Source organism: Oreochromis niloticus, linkage group LG19 (assembly GCF_001858045.2).
Source record: "Oreochromis niloticus isolate F11D_XX linkage group LG19, O_niloticus_UMD_NMBU, whole genome shotgun sequence".
Classification (NCBI taxonomy): domain Eukaryota; kingdom Metazoa; phylum Chordata; class Actinopteri; order Cichliformes; family Cichlidae; genus Oreochromis; species Oreochromis niloticus.
This window is the reverse complement of record NC_031983.2, coordinates 17600481-17623858: the sequence shown is the minus strand read 5'-3', so window position 1 is coordinate 17623858 and position 23378 is coordinate 17600481. Positions and strand designations below refer to the sequence as shown.

At 40.5% G+C, this 23378-nt stretch overlaps 1 protein-coding gene across 2 annotated transcripts; it reads right to left on the bottom strand.

Annotated features, from left to right (window-relative positions):
* Positions 1 to 985: 985 nt before the first annotated feature.
* crlf1a (cytokine receptor-like factor 1a) lies at positions 986 to 20578 on the bottom strand. 2 transcript variants are annotated; one of them, XM_005477225.4, is made up of 9 exons: positions 20147 to 20578; positions 14502 to 14780; positions 12202 to 12331; positions 10346 to 10515; positions 5570 to 5727; positions 4376 to 4450; positions 4201 to 4294; positions 1908 to 2096; positions 986 to 1798 (listed from the first exon to the last, which is right to left on the bottom strand). In XM_005477225.4, the coding sequence occupies exons 1-9, from the start codon at positions 20217 to 20219 to the stop codon at positions 1782 to 1784; spliced, it is 1185 nt and encodes a 394-aa protein (XP_005477282.2). In that variant the 5' UTR covers positions 20220 to 20578; the 3' UTR covers positions 986 to 1781. The 2 variants fall into 2 exon arrangements, with proteins under 2 accessions (XP_005477282.2, XP_003442963.2); XM_003442915.5 differs by having other exon boundaries at positions 1912 to 2096.
* Between the last annotated feature and the right edge of the window lie 2800 nt (positions 20579 to 23378).

Sequence of the window (23378 nt, the reverse complement as noted above, 5' to 3'; positions counted from 1 at the left end):
CTTTGGGAGTGTTTAACAAGAGAGAGAAGTGTGAAAATGTTCATGCCTGTCTGAGAAAAGTGTATAAAGATAAGTGATAAGTGTATAAAGTGTGAAGTGAGGGGTTTTACAGCCTTAAACATCTATAATAATTGTAAAAAAATAAAGTTGGCTACTTCGCGGATTTCACCTATCGCGGGTTATTTTTGGAACGTAACTCCCGCGATAAACAAGGGACCACTGTATACCTACTTTTAATTAATTTAAACACCTTTAATAGTTTTTTTTCAGTCTGGTTTTGTTCTTACTTTCACCAGATTATATATTACTTATTGTGATTTGCTTTGTATAGTCCTCAACATGTTATCATTTCTGTTACTCCTGCTTGTAACTTTCCTAATACAATCCATCCATTTTCTTCCACTTATCTAGTTTAGGCCTGTGGGGGCTGGAGCCTATACCAGCAGGGCAGGAGGCAGGGTACACTCTGAATAGGTTGCAGGTTTGTAACAGAGCTAACACACAGAGAAAGTCTCACATTTATGCATTGGCCAATTTAGACTCAGCACTTCTTAAATGCATGTCTTTGGACTTTGGAAGAAAGCTGAGACTAAACTGGAAAGCACCCATACAGGCACCAGGAGAGCATGCAAAAACAGACAAAGGCCCAAGCTGGCTAGTGGATTAGAAACTAGGATCTTCTCGGCACGAGGCGACGATGACACTGAGCCGCTCTTGACTAATATTCTGTATTCCCATCAGTCCATCTGCCTCCACTGTAAAGTACTTTGGGTCAGCTCCATTTTCACCCCTTATGCATTGTGGAGTCAACATGATATGTTATTAAGAATCCATATGATCTCTATTGCTTTGTTTTGTTTTGTTTTTTATCCAGCTAAATTGCCATTTGCATTTTGGTCATCTGACCAATATGAGAAGGCGCAGAGTTGTGTTTTTCAGTGCTTGGCGACTCTGGTGTGCAGACAACTATTTTCCAAACCCTGGGTTTCTGACATCATTTTATAGAACAGCATCAGAGTGATAACAACTTCAGTCATTGTACAGTCTTTACTAACTAAACATAATTTAAGAATTAAAACATAGCTTTATACTTTAAATATGCTGGTACAATTTAGTACAAAAATAAAAGGCAGAGAAATGCTTCCGTACACAAACACCATCACGTCATCAGTCACTTACTGACACTCAGAAACAGAAGAATCCTGAGTGAACCAGTTTGGTATAGTATCCAGCTATAAAACAAAGAAGAAATTAGAAATACTGTATGATAATTTACTTTTGCCTTTTACATGGGGGCCACGGTGAAGGCTGAGGTGGGAGTATCCATTGAGGTTGAACCGCCACTAGATGGTGCTTTGGATCCACAGGAAAAAAAAAGAAGTCCAAAATGTAACTGAATACTTCTGATCTGATTGCCTTTTTGCACACAAATACAAGAGTCTTTACTATAATCCAAGTTATTCATGCAAATGTGTCATTTTTGAAAGAAGAAGGTAGTCCAAATGGTGCCTCTTGTGATACCAGCATGTCTGTGATGAGTTCACCTTCCTTACGTTGACTCAAAAAGTTACATAAAGGAAGAATATCCCACTTTTTCTTTGGATGTCCTCTTGTGGCCACAGCTGGTAGCCGTACAAAAAATGTCCGGAGCAAACTGTCTTTATAATTCTGATATACGAATACACTCTCTTTATCTCATATACACACATAAACACGAATCACATTCACTCAGTTCTTTTCTTGACTTGTTTTCTGCTCGTAAAGCCAGCGTGTGCTATGACTTATCCCCTTGGAGAACCTGCAAAAAAAATCAGCGTTTATAAAAAAGTTTTAGATTTCTATGTATTTGTGTGAGCAGCATGTGTACACGTGCATGTTTGTGATTTGATTGGAATGATGATGCTTACCTACCTGGTTGCGAACTTTGTGGGATTTCTGCATCAGCACTCTCCACTGGTCATACAACTTCATGGACATGCTGCTGCAGCCGTAGGCGTGTTTCCGCGCCCAGCCGAAGAACTGCTTCAGCTCCCTGCGCAAGGTGGAGTTGGAGTCTCCGCTGGATTTTGAGTCGCAGGAGCCTGACATCATTCTCTCTGCAGGGAGGAGAAACCAGTCAAAAGGTATTAGGCATAGAAAAGGAGTGTGTGTGTGTGAATGAAGCTTGTAGTAAGAAAGTGCTTTGAGTACTCAAATTGAGTCAAAAAGCCCTATATTAAGTACCAGTCCACTTACCATCTGACATAATTTTAATATAGACTCTTATCGTGACATTGCACATTGGATAAAAACCCCTTGGATGTCAAGGGACACTTTACACTCATTGGATAGCAGTTCCTCAGTCACAGGGTTGGCTTGCCCTAAAGTCGGGGATTAAAGTGGGTGGGAATGATCCGGAACAGCATTCTGGCACTTTCAATAAATGAGTAATCAAATCTGAAGATTAGGCTGATACATAATGCCGAGAGAGTTAAATTTCTGTGTGTTGCAGTCTGGCATTGCTCCCAGCCGTCAGCGTGGACACGACATCCCACACCTCACTTCACCCTCAAATCAGTTTTTCCTGTGGTGCGTTTACCCGAGGTGTCAATGTTGCGTCTGCGGTACTTAAGCATCTAGCTAGCACTGCAGAAGGGGAGCTAGCCTAAAGATGTAACTTTTCAGTCAGCGCAAGTGTTTCTGTGCAGCTTCTCATGCATGGTGTCTTGGACGCTTAATGTATTTCCCAAGGAGAGGAAGATAAGGACTTTTCAGCAGGTATTATACTTTTAATGTCCTAATTCATTTTAGAGTTATCTTTTTTCATGATGTGAAATCTATTTCTAAACAAAATGAAGCAGGATTTTGTGTTAATTAACATTTGCATTAAAAATATTACGCTAAGACAGTACAGTTTAATAGAGACTAAACTGGTTAGTTTGCACGCTATGGAGTTACAGTAACGCAAGGTCAGTGTTAAGTTACATGAAGGGCAGCAGGTAACAATTTAAATTCAAGCTGATGATGCTGATGAGATTCATTCACCAAATTTTTACTTTTATACTGGCTTTATCCCATCTAGAAGTCAGAAATCAGCCATACAGTTTATTTAACATCTCCTTATATCACGTTGAATTCAACTGGATGCACCTGGATAAATCAAAAAAGCAGCAGTGATTCAACTTCTCAAGAAGATGACTAAAAGGGCTTAACTGAACCTCAAATGATCAAAACACATGCAGAAAACATCAAAGATGGAAAGGTCATACTGTGCGTGCAGCAAAGTAAGGAGCTGCTGCTGATTCTGTTATTGTAGCTGTGGTGTTGGTATGGTAAATGGTAAATGGTTTGCACAGTTTGAATTTTGAGGTTATACGCTAACTGTATAATCTGGGCTTATGCCATGCAAAACACCGAGGCAGAATTTTCACCTGGCTCAAATTTGTGGCTTAAAGTTTAAAGTAGTTATAATGGCAAAGTGAAATAAGCAAGTAATGCTCCAGTATGTTAAGAATCTGCAGAGCAGTACTCAAGCAAATGCAATTTTTCACTGTCAAAGACTTTAAAAAAAAGACAGACGAGTGACTGAAAAGACTTTGAGGAGAGAAAGGGAGACAGAATTAAACCCCCCTCCCCGATTTGTGCTTTTTCAGCTTGCCCTTGCAGAAACCCTTCCAGAAAATGAAAAAAAAAATCAAGGTTTTATGAACTGGGTTTTGTTTTCATAGTTGTGGTCTTTATTCCGATCAGTTATGATAACATTTTGCACAGCAGTTATGTCTGGGGAAGAAACAACCACAAGTGCTCACTACTTTGTGAACATGAGTAATGTTTTTTGAATTTTTTGTTGGTCCTGAAATTGTTTATTTTACAACCTATTGCAAGTAAAACATTATCAAAGTCTGGTTTGATTTTGTAATGTCAGGTTGGGCAAAGATTGCATTATGTTACATTGACGGTTAGGCTATTATTTTTTATTGTCTTTGACTGGATTTGTCTAACATAAGTAAAACTGCCAGCACTATAAAAAACAACCTGGAAGACTGACTAAGAAGTGTATAAAACAGTACCACTGAGACATTGAGGCTGCCAGTTTTCAGCAGCAGGAGCGATCTGTGGGATATGTGCACTATGATGCCTTAAAATGCTCTTAAAAACCTCAATAATGGACAAAAAATGACTTCTGATTGCCCTTCTGACTGTGTACAAGTGTGTGCTCACCACTGTGGGGTGTGGAAGCAGCAGTCGGGTGGCTCCACTCACTCCAGATGCCAGCCTTGCGAGAACCATAAATGCCCACGGGATTACATCGAACCTGGAGAAAATACAGCATTAGAAAGTCTGAAAGCTACTCTGAAGTACTTAATCATTACACATCGAGACATATCCAACGCACCTGGACGAAATATACCGTTCCGGGTCTCAGTCCAGCCAGTCTACAAGAGGTCTGATTCCCAACATCCTCCATCACCTACACGACAAATCAAAGACACAAACACAAAAGCGCTGAGCGCTGGAGGTCTGACCACAGTATTAAATACCAATGGGCATAAACTAAAACACAGGACCGAATCAAGATGCAGAAAACACAACCGCAAACCATGTACAGACCCAAACATGCATGAACCTCACATTGTTTGGTGGCTGCTGATCAGCATGTTTATGAAACTATTTTAATGTAACCGTGCCTGCTGGGTAAAATCTGTTCTCTATTATTTATTACAGAGCTGGATATGCTGGGACACACACACAGCAGCGCTTACAGGTACTCATGCAAACAGCATAACTGAAGACAGGCAAATAGAGAAGAAGAAAGGCACACATGCTGCAATTAATAATCTTGTCTAATAATCCTCACTTTCTCTCTGGCATCAGTCTATAAACACTTGTTAAAAAGGACTCAAACAAAAAACAGAACATGGAAATTACTGGCATCAAAAGGCTAATGATGTGATGTGGGGGAGCCAAACAGGCAGAAGTTACAGCTGAGCGTCTTACAGACATATTGAAGACATTAACAGCTGAGATGTATCCCTCCATTCCTCAGCATGACCTCATGATTAGGGCTGGTTCAGAGGGAAATGGTGCTTTGTTTTCACCATCGACCCTTTAAAACCACTCTGTGTCGAGTCTCCAGCTCTCCTCCTTCAAAATCGTATCATCCCTCCTCCGCCTCGCTCCACTCCCCGCCTTTTCTTTTTCCACTTTGCGAGTCAAGACTTGCTTATATTACATCGGTGTAATTCCCCCTTAATTACAGGAGAATCTTCACTCTTACCCAGAGGAAAATGATTTCTGGGAAGCACCATCTGCGCGTCTTAAGGTTTTACACTGTGTTTTTCATTCATTAAAGGCTCGTGCGGAGTTACACATACAGTGGCTTTGGGCTGTAGCTTCTAGATTTATGACTAATGAAAATTTCTGACCAGCCCAACTATTAACTCATCTGGCAGAGGAGGCCTCAATCAGGCTACATCAGAGGTGATTACAGCACAAGGATGAGAAACAGCTGGGACAGTGCTGCTGTTATACAGAAAAAGACAAAGAGAACAGATTTGCATCCTTATAGCTATGGATTCGTGTCCTCTACCTTCCAGTCTTGGCTGTCCTCCAGCCTGTAGCGGATTTGGTATTTGGCCTGAAACAGGAAGTCTTTGAGAGCAGGCGGGGCCTCCCAGCGAACGCTCAGCTGGTCCTCCAACTGCCCGACGCGACTGACGGTCACACCTGATGGAGGGTCTGTGGTCACTGGAGAAGGAGGAATGGCATCAGGACATTAAGCATCACATGCAGAACTGATAATGAAAAATATAGTGAATATATTTAGGTCTTGTGGTGCAGGTGGAAACTGCTGCAACATCTGCACCCAAAACATCTGATCAGTGGCATGCCACATGATGCTTATCCATTACTTTGATAGTGGCAAACACACAGAAAGTGCAAGAAGAAAGAAACAGTCCCTGGTCAGAATGAACGCATGGATGTAATGGCTCCATCTTTTTGTGTTCTAACCAACAGTTAATAGCTGTTCATGAGAGATTACCCGACTCATACATTTGATTCCCTGCTGTAAGCTGTTGCCTGTATTACAAATGTATGTGTTATAAAGAAATCGAGCACAGATAGGAAATAGTTTATCTGTCTGCTCTGTGAGAGAGGCAAATACCCCCTTGATTTTTATCAAATAGCTCTAACAGATGCTGTGGCTGACTAGAGGTTGATTTGAACCACTAATCTGAATTAAAACATTAATGTCACAAGCATTTTTTTTTAGTAAAACAAAGCATATTACAACAACAAAACTCTTTGCTTAGGGCCTTTTCTCTACCTCCTTATGTTTACACGACCAAGCAATCCATTCAGTTTCAATTTTAAGCAGTAGGAGTGATGTCTTTATGTGTAACAACACATTGAAAGATTGCTCAGTGTTGCCGGAGGTTTGAGGTCTCTAGGCGCCTTTTAGTTTTGCAGAGTTGACTTGTGCGAGCTGGAAGAGGCATGTTCATCTGACAACAATTATCTTTTCGGCAAACAAACATGTGGTGACTGAGCATTATATTAACTTTACTCGTTTTGGGGCTTTTGAGATCATTTCAGTATCTACTTCAGCTCCTTTTTTTCAGAATGCCATCATTGAATAGCTAGTAAATAAACAAGCTGATCAGAGGGAAGAAGAAGAAGATGGGAAAGATTCAGCGCAGGAAAAATGGGAGTTGACACAAGAGGCTTTTTTCTTGTTGGAAAGAGATTAAACAGTAAACCGAAGAGTAAAATGTGAATACGAATACTTTAGTGGACACACATAGGGCTCAATGCAATTATAGCCAATGACATCTGCAGATGGAAACATAGGTTTTGTTAAAGTACACTCTAAAAAATACTTCCTGTTGTACAGGAAGCTTTACTGTTAAAGTCTACCTTCTGTACTCTGCAACAACAGTTTCTTACTGTATATAATATTTTTAAACCTGTATTTAATATAAGCTTCACTGCTTCCTGGATATCATTATACTGTAAAGTGTAACTGCATGTCCTCGTCCATGTACACTGAGTTTATCCACCTTTGGCAAAGGGACTGAAAATACCTGCATTCAAAGATTAAGAGATGTGGCCCAGTGCTTTTTTCCATATATCATTTTTCTTCTGGCTCATCTGTCCACAACTATAAGAATGGTTTATAGGTCTATTCAAGACGCTGAAGATGCACGCAGGCTATATGCAACTATAGGGGTCTTGATCAAACCATGAAACCACACAGAACATCCACAGCAGTCAAACAGACTAATTGCAGAACAACGGAAATAAACACGAGAACATGTGTAAAATAATGATTTGAATGTAAACATTTATATTCCCATAAGTTCTTGCGCTTGCCAAAGAAAAATATTTCATTATGTGCAGTAGCTTGCTCTTAACTTTTTTTTTTCTCAAAGGCATCAGAATTTACAGTATTCGTCCGCATTCACAAAATACGGTGCATCGCTGTAATTTTACACCAATTTGTTGCAGTGTTTTAACTGAAATAATTGATTTTATGCTACGGTTGATAAAAAAAAATGTATCTCTTTCACAATGCAAAACCAATGTTAGACATGAGTTTTCATTTCATTTTCTTGAAAGCTGAGATTTCTTTTTTCCAGTTACATAATATTAAGGACCAAGGAGATCATTTTTTTTCTTTTGAATCGTGTTTTTCTATCCACTACGTCATTTCCTTTTGATTTACTCATTAAATGTAACAACTTAAAAATCAACAGAGACTATTTCTTTGTCCCGTGTTAAACTTCTAGAAAAGAGGGTTCCTGTTTCCTTGTGATTGTTAGACATGTGGCAAACAGCAGGCCTCCAAAACTCAAATATATATTGAATATATGAATATATATAATATAGCATCTTTGTTCAAGATGCTAGAATTGAGCATAATTTAAAGTTATGACAGTAAACTATTGTTAATTAAAAAACTCTTTTTAACATCTATTTAAAAAAGAAAGACAAATGTTCCAGTATTAACAGATAAAACAGACTGGGGCAATAACAGAATGATAGAAAAGTGTCAAATTGTTAGAAGAAAATGGGTTTTTACTTAATTTAAAAGTAACACATAGTAATGGTATTGTTCTGCAGTTAACAGCAAATGTGATACCCTGAGCATTATATGCATTTGGCAATAAAAGTCAATGAGACGTGACAGATTACGGATGAATCATCGTTAACATATGCCTTTCCTCAATACGTCATCATTTCAGAGTCAGACGGCGATACAAGTTTCCTCTAGCCTCTCTGTTCAGAGGATTCCCTGTGAGTAAGAAATGCAGGGGAAACTGTAGGTGTTTCCGCCTCGCCTTCATAGCTGATCGGACGTGACCGTATACTCCAGTGAGTCACGGCACCCCGATGCAGGTGTGGTTGGTTGCTGTGTTTCATGACACGCTGCTGCTGTTGTGGTAACTACTTGAATGAAAAAGTGAGACCAGTGCAGAAACCTCCCACTCTCTCTGCCTCTGTCTCTATACTGTTACCAGGACCTGCCCAGCCCTCAGGGTGTGTAAACAGGTGCGTGCATGCATACATTAGGAAGAAGAAAGGGATTACAACTTGATGGACACTTGTTTCCTTGCCAATGACGTGTTCACCTTCGAAACTCCATATGGGCTTCTTCCAGTATATTGTTAGGAACATGTCAGGAGTAAACCAGGTGAAGAGTTCTTAGCTAATCAGGTTGTATTATTTCCGGTCCATGTCATAAAGCCTCAAAGCCCAAACTTTTCAAGCCTCGGGCGTCTACGGCCGCCTCAGAGACAGGATTAGTCCCAAGGATCAGCCGGGAACATTCCTAAACTAGATAAAAGGGGGTTATAAGGTGGTGCACATGTGTGTGTGTCCAGTGAGCATGAGTAAAAAGAAAACAAGCTCATCAAAAGGGAGGGCGTTTCCAGTCATCGCACAACTTTGCCTATCCAGGTGTCAGCATGCATGTGACTGAATGTGTGCATGTGTGTGTGTCTGTATGTGTGAGTGAGTGTTGAGGATAATGATGTATGCTCCGTTGGCTTAAACCGCACTAAGCTAGGCATAACAAAGCTTTAAAAGGAATTGCCCCTCAGTTTCTATCAGTGAGAAGCCAGATCAGTGCTTGTGAACAACTTTCTCTAAAAGGCAGAATTCACAGAAGTCAAGCCAATGACCTGTCTGTGGAAATAAAAGTTGTTTAGATCACAGGTACTGACTTGGGGGCCACAAGATAAATCGAAAGGGAGTCTTGAGATGATGAACCTGGCAAGAAATCAGCGGCTTAGTCTCACTGAGGAGCTTTAACATTTATTTAACAATTCCCCCCCCCCCCAAAACCATCTGATAGTATCTTCTATAGTATAGAATCTATACTATGTCGCGTGTATATTGTATAGAGCTGAACCGAGTATAGTGTATATGATATTTACACTTTAAGAAATGCCTTAATAAAATGTGGCAATGAAATTTGACATAATGGTAACAAATTAGAGTAAAAATCACTCTCTACGGAAAATATAGCGTTTTTTTTTTTTTTACATCTTTTTTACCTTCCTGTTAGATTAGAAAGCACTCTCGTATTCCTCAAATCACTATGAAGCAACTGAGACTTTCAGCTTAGTTTAGGATAAGACTAGAAACAGACAAATTCATTAGGTACCCTGGCTTTGTGCAGACTTGAAGTAACTGCTGCTGGCTAAGAAAAGTTTTGGCAAATAACCTCCTGTAAAACCACAAATTGGTGTCGTTACACTATGTTTTAAACAAATGCGATGCATTTTAGTGGCGCTTGAAGGTGTGTTTTAGATTTAGCATTCTTAATGATAAGGGAAGCTAGCTGCACAGCAAAGAAGGTGGTCTAGATAGTTTCATGTCACTCTCAGTAAGAAAGATAAAGGCTGTATTTCCATAACTGTAGGAGTGTGACTTTAAACTAGCCTGGATTGGTCAAATTGGCGGTACTAGAATTGGCTAATTTGGTTAGAAAACATCATGGTGTCCTGCGTCAGGTAAGGTGTTTTCTCAAAGTTTACTGTCGGTCTTGTTCTATTTGTATAAATTACAGTGTTTCCTCTTTAATGTTTTGAATCAGTTATTTTCTCATGTTTAATCTTGGTTTTGCTGTGAATGTTCAAATAGTGAATTAACACAAGGGAAATTCACTCATTGGTTGAACCTCCAGCAGATTGGATGAAGGATCAGGTAGACATTTTTTTCCTTCTGAAGGCTAACAAGCCTAAAAGGTTGCTGCAAATCATCCTAGATTACAGCCAGAGGCCTCATTGACACTGAGATCAAGGCTCTCAGAGCAGCAGATGAAGCACAAGGGTCAAAGCGAACTTCTTCTCACACTCACCCACGTCTAGGATGTCAAGGGTGATGACATCAGAGGTAGCCCAGCCTAGCTGGTTTGAGGCCTCCACCCAGATCTCGTAGGGTGTGAAGAGGTGCAGGTCCTGGGTGATGCTGCAGGAGTACAGCTGTGTATGAGTGTAATCTGCACACTCTTTCTCTGTCCCATACCATCTGAAAGAAAAACAAAACACAATTTATTCCATGATGTGGTACAAGTTGCTAATTTATCCACCCCTAGCATTTCTATCAAATCTTTATACCAATTGAAATTGAAATTAAACTATCTGTAGGTACAGCATATAGACTTATTTTCCTTTTGGTGTTTTAAAAAGGTTGATTCTTATTATTATTTTTATTTAAAATCTATATATTTTATAGCGCTTATACCCCATATGAAAATCATTTTTAAATATTTTGCTTCCACATTGAACCATCTTCTCATGACACTCAAGCTTTCTATTATTGAACAGCGTTCACTCTGGGTATCATGTGTGTTATTGTTCTTGAAAATAAATCCAGCGGTATTTGGATTTGTTTCCACCTCCACTTAAACTTCTTTCATGGGATTTTCTAAGGAATGTCAGTATTGTAAAAAAACAAAAAACAAAAAAAAATCTTATGAAATATACTGATTTTAACTGAAAACATTCGCAGTGGGCTTACTCGTTTAAAACCTTGGCTGCGTTTTCATGTTTTATTTTGTTTTTCACTTCATCCATTAAGTTAGGCTACTGAGAAATGTTATTAACTGGCCAAAAGCCCTCCGTGCCAACTGGACAGTCATAGCACAATAACAGTAAGTAAGCATGAAAGGTCTCGATGCTTGCCTAACAATCCAGGTAAGGAAATCCCAGAGAGTTGATTGTGTTCATCTGGATGCAATGTTTTTAGTGGGATAAATCTTTCATCACTCATCCATGTGAATTCTTCAGTCTCTAAGACTAAAGAAATCGCTTGGATGAGTGAAAATGCTGCATCCAGATGAAAAGAATCAGCTTTCCTGGGTGAAAGGCTTTCTGTTTTTTCTAGCACGGTGTTGATAGGTCCACTATAAGACCGACTGTACAACTACTGAAAGATTTTTTTTAAAAATGTTTTAGGTTGCTCGGACACTGTTGGAAGAATCTGTTGCTGTGAAAGTTATTCTTTTTCTGCTTTTGCTATGTGTTAAAAGTGAAGCTTTGGCTGCCTTGTTCAGGTTGCCTTGTTCACACTCTCTGTGAGCAAAACTCTGGTTTGGGGTGTTGCTGTTGTTGCTCTGAGGTTTAGAGGTTTGATGCTGGGTTTGCAGTGGTAGATTCCTGTTTTTGCATGAAGTAGTTTTGCTCTTTCTTGTCCCTTAGTTAATCATTGCCCCTTAGATCATTCTTTCTATCCACGAATCGTGCAAACCAAAGTAACTATGTTGGTCAAGTCAAGACAGAATTGTCTGATTAGTAACTGCATTCTGATTACATTTAGAACAGTGATGTAATGAACAGTAACTATCTGCTTGTCCAAAGCTGGACATTCTCACATATAGCACACAAGCAGAGATTATCTGCCACAGATGTGTTCTTACTAATGGAACTACTCCCTTTGGTTTAGGAAAATGGGTGTCGGCTTTCTAGAGTGACACATGATAGCCACCAGCTAACTGTTCTCACATGGGTTCATTTGGAAACTACACAAACTGTGTATTAGGGAGCTGGCAGGTGTGCTTAATTTGCAGTCCGAATGATTCAGATGTTTGCATTCTCGTGCAAAGCTGCGTGTGGGTAGGTAATGTGTAGATAGTAGTGTAATTGATTTAGATCATTTAAAAAACAGTGAATTGAGTCACTTGTAAAAGTTAAGCTGCAGTGCGTGTGTGCATACCTGAGTTTATACTTGAGCTTGTACTGCGTGCTGATATTAGTCTCCCCTTTTTCCCCTGGGGCCCAGCTACAAGTCAGGTCTTTGGTGTTCCTGGACCAACAGGTCAGATTGACTGGTTTCACTGGAGGCACTGGGAGAGAATGGGGTGAAGATGGAGAGAGAGTAGGACGAAGACAGAGGGTGGGGGAAATTTGTGAAGAGAAAAGAGAGGAGAAAAAACATGGCAAAGGAGAAATGATGAGTGAGGCTACAAAGTGATATTCCTCTGGAATAGCTGTTGTTTTGTGTCTTTTTGTTACTGGCGTGTGTATGTGCATGTTCATCTCTCAGAACACAAGGTGCTCAGGTCTAGTGTCCCACAGAGATCTTGTTGATTGCATCTTTCTGTGTGTGTGTTAGAGAGAGCGTGTTTATGATTTTGTGTTCTTGCAGTTCTAGTAAGCATTCTCATCACTGTTAATAATAGTAGTAAAAGCTCTTTAAACTTACTGTAATGAAAAAAAGACCAGAGAAAAAGACCACTCCCCCCAATTATCTTAATAATAATAATAATAATAGTCTAATTATATTGTTTAAGCTATACTCACTGGACACTTTATTAGGTACACCTTGCTAGTACTGGCTAGGCCCCCTTTTACCTTCACAACTGTCTTAATGCTTCATGGCACAGATTCAACAAAGTGCTGGAACATTCCTCAGTTTTTAGCCCCTGTGGACACGAGAGCTTCACCCAGTTGCTGCACATCCACGATGTGAATCTCCTGTTTCATTACATCCCAGAAGTGATCTATTTAGATTTAGTGACTGTGGAGGTCATTAAACTACATTATTTAGAGAGATTATTTGAGCTTTGTGACATGGTATGTTATCCTGCTGAGAACATCCATCATCAGAGGATGGTGGTCAGCAACTATACTCGGGGGGGCTGTGGCGTTTAAACGATGCTCGTTTGGTGCTGTGGGATCCGGAGTGTTCTAAGAAAATATCCCCCACACAATTACACCACCACTGCCAGCAGACTGAACCACTGATACAAAGCAGGACGGACCCATGCTTTGATGTTCTGAACCTACCATGTGAATCTTGCAGCAGAAACTCATCAGACCAGACAACATTTTTCCAGTTGTTTATGTCCAATTTTAGTGAGCCGTGTGAATTATAGGTTCAGTTTCCTGTTCTTAGCTGACAAAAGTGGCGCCTGGTGCGGTCTTTTGCTGCTGTAGCCCATCTGCTTTAATGCTGAACATGTTGTGCGTTCCAAGATGCTCTTTTTCATACCTCGCTGTCATAAGTTGTTATTTGAGTTACATTGTTACAGTCTGGCCATTCTCCTCTGACATTTGACATCAACAAGGCTTTTTTCTCCCAGAGAAATGCCATTCATTTCTCTTTTTCAGACCATTCTCTGTAAACCTAGAGAAGCTTGTGTCCCAGTAGATTAGTCATTTTAAAATACTCTGCAACGAACAGCCACGTCACATTTAAAGTCACCTTCTTCTTGTTTCTGATCCTCAGCAAGTTGTCTTGACCATGTCTGCATGCCTAACGAGTTGCTGCCATATGATTGGCTGATTAGATGAATGGGTATACCTAGCAAAGTGGCCGATGAGCATATGTCTTTTCCAGGACCAACACCTGCTGGTTCCCTGCCATACTAACATGGATGGCATTACTAAGTCTTGCCACCCTGTTAGTGAGATTATTGCTATTTCACTGTCAATATTCATGTCCTTATATACTGTATGTTTACTTGTTTTCTGGGTAGAAAAATAAGCACATTTTTCATAGTCTCATACTGTTTCACAGCAAACAGGAATATGCCCTATTAGGGTTGTCATAAGCCCCAAATCAGTAAGTTCTATAAAGTTTACTGTACCAATAAAAAAAGAAAAACACTACGTCTCAAAACTGTAGAAGTACAGACATGTGTGTTTGTGCGTGTGTAAAATGTCAGGCCCATACTTTATGAGTGATAGTGCGAGTAATGGACCACACAGGTGGTTAAAGCGTCGGGCAATAGAGGCCTCTCGCTGGGCCTGAAGGCAGGAACACTAAACATAAAATACAGCTACAAATGTGCAGGGACACTTAAAAATCTGCCCACTACTTGGTTGCTGTTTCCTTTTACTCCCATTTCCTTTTCATTCCATTCATCTCTTTGGTGTATTGCTCCTCTAAGTCCTCGCCTGCACTTATACATTTATGTAACATTTCCTCGTAGCGAAGCAGAGAAGCAAATACAGAGAATCGTCAGAGGAATAAGATTATTTTAAAGTTATACATTTTATGCTTCAACTTACTGCCAACATAGAGACAGGAGCCAGCCAGTATGTGTCCCTTGTGATTGTGACAGACAAGGTTGTCACCAGATGTTTGCTTGGAGGCATTGAGTCCTGCCAGCGTCACACTGAGGTTAGTCGGACTAAGCACTCTGTAGAAGGAGCTGGGCAGCTGTTGACCATTCAGTGTCCAGAACAGCGAGCTGGCGTGGACGCCAAGTTCGGGGTGGACCCAGCAGCTGGCTGTCAGGTTAGACCCAATGCGAAGTACAGGGTCCTGAGGGTAGATGATTGCTACATCTGGAGGAGGGTGGGAGGACATGGATATTAGAGGGAGTATGTCTTTCGAATGGTTTTAAAGTTTAGGCTAATACTTGAAAAAGTTACTGCCTGTGTTCAAGGGGCACTCCAGATGTACTAAAGTGTAGCTGAAGACAAAATATCCAATTATCTGCTGGAACCTTTATTAACAGTTTCAGTATAGCAAAGCTCTGGACTTGTGCCCTACTTCCCTTTCATTTTTGGAGCCTCGTGTCTTCTCTCTCGGCCCCTCAACCTTCTGATAATGCTCTGGTGCTTTTCACCACCTCCAGCTGGATAATGTTGCTCTATTTCAAATTCCTGTTCCCTGTTTTCCAGAACCACTCTGTCCTGCACCGTGCTCTCAGGTTTAGTGTTTCTTGGCTCTAGTGGAGCTTTGTTAGCAGGGCAGTGCTTATCTTGTAAGCTGAAGGCATGCTGTTTCTGGTCATAACATGGACATGTCCTAACATATTAGTCAATGTGTTTTTATCATCTTGAGACACTGCTCGGGTTCTTTCACTGGGAATCTGTTTCCAGCATAAAATCCCTCACCCACAGATGGGTTCTGACTCGTCAGACTCATCGACAGCTAAACTGGTCCTGCTGCAATGTGGATATGAGGGGCTGCCAGGCATGTTAGCTGAATCCCTGGCAATTTTATTTCACAGCTCCACTCCAACATCTTCCTGAGCCTCTTACTACGAAGCCACACCCTACAAGGCTTTTTACCCCCTCACTGAAACCCCTAACAGAATGCTACACAGTGCCACCGTCAATATATGCTCGATGCCATGCCTGTGCAAGTTTTTAAACTCTGTGCTCTCTGAGCTCATGAGCACAGGATTTCAAGGGTAGCAAAGATAAGTTTCAGTATTTATGGAATGCAATGGCTGAGCTTGAATCAACTTATTGTGAACAGTGAGACCACTGAGGCACACACAAATCCATATGGAATCTCATCAATGGTGGAGTTAGACACTCCCATGGTTGTAGCTTGGTTGATTTTGCATGCCTGTCTCAGCATATGCATTCATGTTTGGCCACCACATGTAGCTGCGGGCCAATGTCTTCATTCTTGAAACCCCTGAATTGGCCTCATGAAGTTGTACTTGTGCTGGAATTATCAAAAGGCTTTCCCACAGTATGAAGCTCTCATCCACACATCTACCTTCAACTCATGTTGTCGCCTTACGTAGCACTGCATGTTAGGGTCACTTGTAAACTCTACAGGGCACCACATCACAGTCAGCCCAGTCCCATGTATGTTTCACCTGTAAAGGTTTGCTGCGCCTGGTTTGCAGTGGAAATTTACTGAGTTGCCAAATTTGAGCCTTCCTTATATTCCATGACGTAAACACAGGCTGCCCAGTATTTTAGCTGCTGCAAGTTGAGTGATGCCCTATTTTCTTCTAAAAGTCAGAGCAGCTCTTTGTGGTAAGTCACTATCACCCTGTGTTTTGCCAGTTAGGTATTAATTCATTTGTTCTTATTGTACGTGTAAGTGAAAAACGATGGGCAAAGCCTCATTCTGCAACCTCATTCCTTGGTTTGTGTTCCAACAGTGCAACCCTGCCCAGCGCATCATATTTGAAACATCATTGTCATGAAGGTGGTTTGCTGCCCTCTTGCTGTAATGTGACAGTGGGTTTGCTCACTGTCTGCTGCATGGTTGGCTAGCTCAACTCCCTGCTCCAATCTGATTTTGTCCTCTGCCTGTGGTGGCTGATTTCTGCACACCATCCTCAGTGAAGCCACATTTCAAATTCCCGCAATGAGAAAAATGGCTTTTTTTGTACTTTACTTGAAATTTGTAGAAGAAAATTCAAAAGTTCCATGTCAGTCACTGAACTCTGAGTCAGATTTGCTTGTTTTTCTGTAAATCCCCCAAATTAAAATAATCAAAATGTTAACAGCATTAATGGGACAACTGACACTGCACTGATTAGTTAGTGCTATTTGTGTATTGTGAAGAATTGTAGTTAATGTTTGGGATTCACAGGTTTGCCAGCCTGTTATGTAACAATTTACCAGTGAGCAAAAGATAACTGCTTATTTGCCATATTTGTTCCCCATTAAGCAACCTTGTCCTGCTGTAGATTATAGCTTTGGTACCTGTTTAGGACTGTTTGTCTTATATAATTGTTGAAGGTTGCGAGACCCACTTCTGCTGAAATATAAGTTTTATTATAGAAAAAGCACACCCAACATAGCGTGACGCTGATTCTTTTGTTTTGCCCTCATTTAGACCCCTAACAGAACATTAGAGTAGTAATAATTAAAATCTTACTGAGAAAAAACCCTTTAAAGCTATTCTTTTTTCCAGTGTCCTGACTAAACCATCTGCTTCATGATTCTGTGACAAAAATCTGCAACTAATAAGGGATGAAATGTCTGAATTGGATTATCTATCACAATCAAGCAAATGTGCATGCTTGTGCATGCTGAACTTCATGCTGTAGTATGAAGTGCAAATGCTTCTATGTAAAATTATTTGGGCAATGCAGAGTGTGCACTATTTTGGGATAAAACATCTGACAGAAAGAGCACAGACATGCGCTAATGCAGTTTCGTTAGATCTTTTAACCCTACCTCTCTCACTTGCATTAGCTAACACTGACGCAGTTCAGTTTCGTTGCTTTTTTGTATTTTTAGTTGTTTTAGCAAAGAAGCTGCTAAATAGTCAAAGAAAGAGTTTAACTGTTTATCTCTTTATCTTATCTGACAACTAAAAGTCAAACAGTGGAGCTTTGATCTCACTACAAGTGAACAAAACTATAAAGGAACAAAAAAAGATGGGGATATGGAAGAGAAGAGAGGAGACAAGAGGGGACGAGAGTTAAAAAAATAACGCTAAGTCCAACGTATTGAAAAGTGCGTAACTGTGGAAAACCTTTTATGAAGGAATGAGCGAAGAACACTGACTGAGAGCATCAATACTTTGTTAGACCACTGTAAATCTGTGCCCGGGGCCACATCTATTCAGCTGCCAGCCACCTTGCGCTTACAGACAATGTTGTGGGTCTTTTATGGAGGAGTCGCCTTTGAACAAGCGAAATCAACTGTAACTCCACTCCAATATTAATATGGTAACCCCATCTTGAGCTCTGACACAACACTTCCACACATTTATGCACACACAAATGAACACAAACAAACACTTGCACAGAGGCTGGGTTGTCTTTGTCACCGGATACAGTGGACTGCGATCCATCTGAATAACAATCAGTGTTTATGTATTCCAGGCACTGAGGACATTGCCCCTGAGCAGGGTGTGAAGCCCCTTTAACACTCCTTCAAACAAGGCGGTTCTAGACGAAATTACTGCTATTTATTGCCTCTTGGACACACTCACTGGAGGAAATGGTTTGTAAAATATTATTTGTTTGGAGAGGTTGAGGCAACTCGAAACACAGCTCTCATTGGGGCAGGAGACGAGCTTATGGGGCAAGTTCAGCCGAGGAAAAGTTTTGAACTTTTGTTTGAGAGTGAAAGGTCTCCAGTGGACTTAAGCGGTATTGAGGCTGTCAGTCTTCAAAGGTACATGCCACCTCCTCTTTGTATTAAAAAGCTCCTCTCACTCATTCATGCAACGCTTGAAAGGCAGCCAATACTTTTCTCTGTCTGCTTAATAGAAGTACATGTGGAACTTTTTGAGGGGCCGCTTGGACAAGCCAAGTGAAAGAAGTCACGCAACATTTAGTGACAATGAGCCATGCAACGTCGTTGGGAAAGAGACCGAGGAAACAGCAACGGATGTTATTTGTTTCTCTTGAGTTTTTTGTTTTTTTACAGGTTTACATTTGAGTTATTTAACTGATGGTCTTATCGAGAGAGATTAAATTAGCTTATCTTAGTTTAAATAGGGCGCACAAAAGGAAAATATAGGATAGAATAAGTTTGTTTCTGATTAAAAGTCTGTTTTGTTTTTAAAAAGTTTTAAAAAATATGATAATATCCCACATAAACGTCTCATTGTTTGTTCACGGAATACATAAACTAAAAATGTAAAAGTTTATGAGCTGCAGTGAAAAGTAATTATATGTTAGTGCAAAAAAAATTCCACATTTAAACTGTTTTACTATGGTGGCATTCGTAAACCGCAGCATAGTCAGTGAAAGGGAAGCAAAGTCCATTATTACAATGAATAAAATGGTAATGACCGATTATGTCGTATAATAAACAGCAGGGCGGCTTATGATCAGGGCCCATTGTCTCCTTTAAGCCCCTAAAACTATAGTTTCTTTTATTAGTGCCTTTGAAACAGGATGAATAGCAGGAGATCCTCACAGTGGAGCTGCTGTTTGCCAGCGAGCTCGCCATAAAAACTAATCCAACCACTTAAAGAGTGAAATGGACATAACTTTGATTTATTTAGATTATTGTGCATTAAGCTGGTGGTTAACATTCTCCACAACCCCAGCAGATGATGTCATTGTGTTGATGTGGTTCGTAAAGCCCCCATGCTCTCCATGTGTTTAACGAGTTATGGCCTGACTTGTTGAAAATCAGCCTCATGGGAGATGAGTTCTCTCTGCAGGGAAACGACCAGTTTACTACAGCAGGAGCCCATCTATAACATGAGCTGTCAAGTGGACAAAGTGGCCGTTTTCTTTTTTCGTTTTTTTTTTAAAATGTATCCAGAAAGCCAGCAAAGTGGATCCAGTATGTGTCCCAAGGAAGTGACCTGCTGTTATGTAAGGCAACTTAGGAAAGAATCCGTGGAATTGGTGTTATTTTAGATTGGAAACACATTGTAAAAACAGTATTATTCAAAGAAAGCCCCCTGCAATTCCTACATGTTCTTATATGGGGTTCATATAATATTTCTTGTATGGAAACTATTTGTGGTCAACTATTTTTACTCTACTTGATATGAGCATAATATTTATTAGATTCATCCTTTTGTGTGTTTTTTCCAGTGACTAATATTTCTTCCTAAGTAATTGTGTCCCACGTGGTATCACTAAAACACTGTTGTGCTCAAAAAACTGCATTTTTCCCCCTTCAAAATCGTATTACTAGAGCGTAATACTCCAATATTAACTTGCCTAATACATTTCTAAAACGTTTCACTGTAGTAGCAGTAAAAGTCTATTTTTACAACATATTTATCGCCAGAATCAAACATACCGGAGCAAGACTTGGACTGTCACATGGTGCTGGTGTTTACATTGGGATATTTGAGTGACACTTGGTTTGCATTGATTTCTTTCGAAAAATATATAAATATTAAATTAAAAAATCAAATTAAAAATTAGAATAAAATAAAATAAAACATAACAAACATATATAGCCAAACCCCCAAACCTTTCCCCAGCACTATCGTAACTTTGCGCATCGATGGACATCTGTGTGCAACTTACGTGTGGACAAGGACAGCACGCCGGGAATGTGCAGCGTGAGGAAAATCAAGCAGAAATCCAAGACGCCTTTCATTTTCCACCAGTTACTTTTATATATGTCTTGACTTCTCGTCCTCGTGTTGTTGCTCTGTCGCCTTTTTTTTCGATCGATCCTGGATACAAATTACGCACAGCAGAAAGAGGAAAAACACCACGGGTTCCAGGACCGGATTTTATTAACAAGGCAACTCTCGGGACTGAAGAAGCGCACTAGAAAAAAGTGTGACCAAGTGCGGAGGCAAAAAAAAATCACCCTCTGATAAGTCTTGGAGTAGCTTGTCCTCATTAAAGCCAAAAAAAAAGCGTGGGTATTACCACGTCCTGTTTGCAGTCTTCTCCCTTCTTAATGCTTCCTGCAGCTAAATCATACACAAGTTCATACTTTTTAAGCCCCTCCTCTCTCTCTCTCTCTCGCTCTCTGTCTCTCTTCCCACACAGTCGCCAGTCATTTCCCCCTCTTTCCGTCCTTTCCCTGCTTTTTTTTTTCTCTCTCTCTCTCTAAGGCTCTCCCCCCTTGAGTGATGGTTAGAGCCATTCACTTTCACTGAATCACTCTGTCTCTGTTACTTTCCATGCCTCGGGTCTCTGCTTTACAATTTTTCACCATATGAGGCTATTGAGTCAGTGAGTGCTACAGGAAAGGTTGCCAAAGCTAAATCTTGTCTCTCCATTTTAATCCTTGTGTCAATGAGGAGATTCTTCTTCTTCCTAACAGACTCCCAAGTGAATTATGACATTTCCTCATTAATTCTTGTTGAGTTCTGCTCAGATATTTGACAGAGTTATATTATGACGTAATGATAACTGTATCTCTTAATCCTTTTAAATCAATTCCTAAATTCTTTTAATGTGCACTTTTTGTTTACTTTTGTTTTGTTTGTGGCAGGGATGTTACCATTAAAACGTGCATCTTTGTTCAGCCTGAGGATAGGGAATATTTTCATTTCATTATTATTTTTTAATCTGCATTCGATCGGTCTTGGAGCAAACATCTAGCCTACAGCTGTTCCACTTTTGGGCACACTGGCATCAAAAGTTAAATAGTTTAGCATTAAAAGGGAAATTAGCTTTAAAGACTCTTTTATATTGGCCACCAGGGTTTATTCTACGGGAATGCACGTGACGGAAATATGAAAAACTCGTTCCTTAACATTAACAGTTCCAGCTCTATTGTAGTGAAACTGCCAGCCACTATGGCTAGACACTGAATAAGCAATAGTCAAAACACAGAGCTGCCAAACACCCACAGACTGCTTCACTCACTGCTGATTTATTTCATCTTTATTCAGTGTGACCTTTCAGTCTAGATTATCATCATCAAATATGTAAACACAAGAACCAACAGACTCATAGATGCTGGGAAGATTAACCAGTCTCCTGACCACAAAAAATAACAGGCCTTTTTCTCGGCAGTCATTTCGTCTTGTCATAGTCTGGGTCGTTAACGTTAACAGTCTCGCCGTTCCCCCTAAACGTCCCACCGAATCAGTGGCTCCCTAAAATACATTTGCACCTGTGCTTTCACTTTAACAAGTTGAAATTTCACACACAACGTTTCTGAAAATGAAGCAGCTAAATGGAATTGGATCATTATTCATTTGAAGTTGTTCTTTGACATGTCCAAATATCTCCAGTAAAAAGGTCAGCTAGGCAAGGAAACGCCTCAAGGAAACTCATGAGTGATTCGGGGAAAAGGCAGTGGTCATAAACATTATGTTGTCATACATCACCGTTCATGTAACTTCAGCTTTCAGAAGACATGCAAGCAATGTAAAATATATGAATATATATAACTGAATATACCAGCAAAAAGCTGCAGACTAATCCAAGCAATAGAAATTCTACTTTTTTTCTTTATGGAAGAATGAATAAAGTAAACAAAGTGCAGTCCTGTGAATACCAGTAACATAGTGTGCATAATTTTGAAAATAGGAGCAGACAATGAAGATCTCAAGGCTGATATTAACTGGAAACGTTTCAGAAATATGTTCATGCAAGACTGTACACACATAAAAAACCAGTGCCTGATTATTTTGGCCAATCAGCATCCAATTTATACTGAAGATAAAATTCCTCAGAAGAAGAAGACAAGAGCGACTTTTGTTTCCAGAGAAGAAACTCCATTTCCACAGAGGAAAAGTTGCCCTCCAGCGGAGGTGTGGTATCAGCTCAGTTTAAATTCATCAGGATCTGAGTGGGAGTCCTCTGACACAGGAATCCGGCAACTCGTTGGCTGCTCCAACAGACGCGAGAGGAAATGCAGTGACATCGGGTCACAATGTGATTGAGAACAGTGAGACATTTGGGCCCCAGAGTTTGTCTGGAGAACAGGAACATTTTCATGTGCATGGTCTAAATGGGCGCTGTGACTAATATTTGACTAACATGAGTTAGTCTTGCTTGTCCTCTCCTGGTTGAGTCAGCCGGAGTGCGCCCACAGTGCCAGCCTAACAGCCACGATGACCTTTAGGTCCTGGCCTACAGTGTCCGCCATTATCCTCCCTCAGAGAGGGCTCTTGTTTGTGGGACAGTTCCCGTTCGTGCTCTGCAGTTATTTTCCAGGAAGCATGAAAAGAATTGTGACACTGATGTGACTGTTTGTGTCACTTTTCCGAACATTTCGCTCGTTCGCCTATTCGCAGTGTTAGAACAGTTAATTCATGGCAGACCTTTGTCACCATCTTGGCCCTGTGAGTGAAATTGATGTGTCAGTGTCTTGGCTTGTGGGTTTTATGCTGCTATTGTCTCCCATTTTTATTGGCACGCACACATGCACGCCTCTCCCACACTCAACATCCACAAGCTCCCTCTTCCTTCTCTGTTACATGTCGGAAAACACATGCCTACTAAGGCAAACACTGCCATCGCAGTGTGGCATAAACAGTCACAGTGCCATGCAAATAAAACATCTTACAGCCCAGCTGTCCTTAATCCAAAACTCCACGGGCACAGAGCGGAAGTGTTGAGAAAGTCAGCGCTGATAGTTACGTGAAGTAAGACACGGAGAATCGGAAAGATCGCGAAAGCAGCAAAGACAATGGTGAATATGACGAGGAAGCCTCCTCTTTAGTAACACCAATCATACAAGGACCACAAGATGAGAGTGCAGGCTCAGTGTAAACAAATGGCAAATGTCTGTCAGTGTCGTGGCATTTCTTATTGTCCCGCCCTGTACAAGAAGACTGGTTTCACA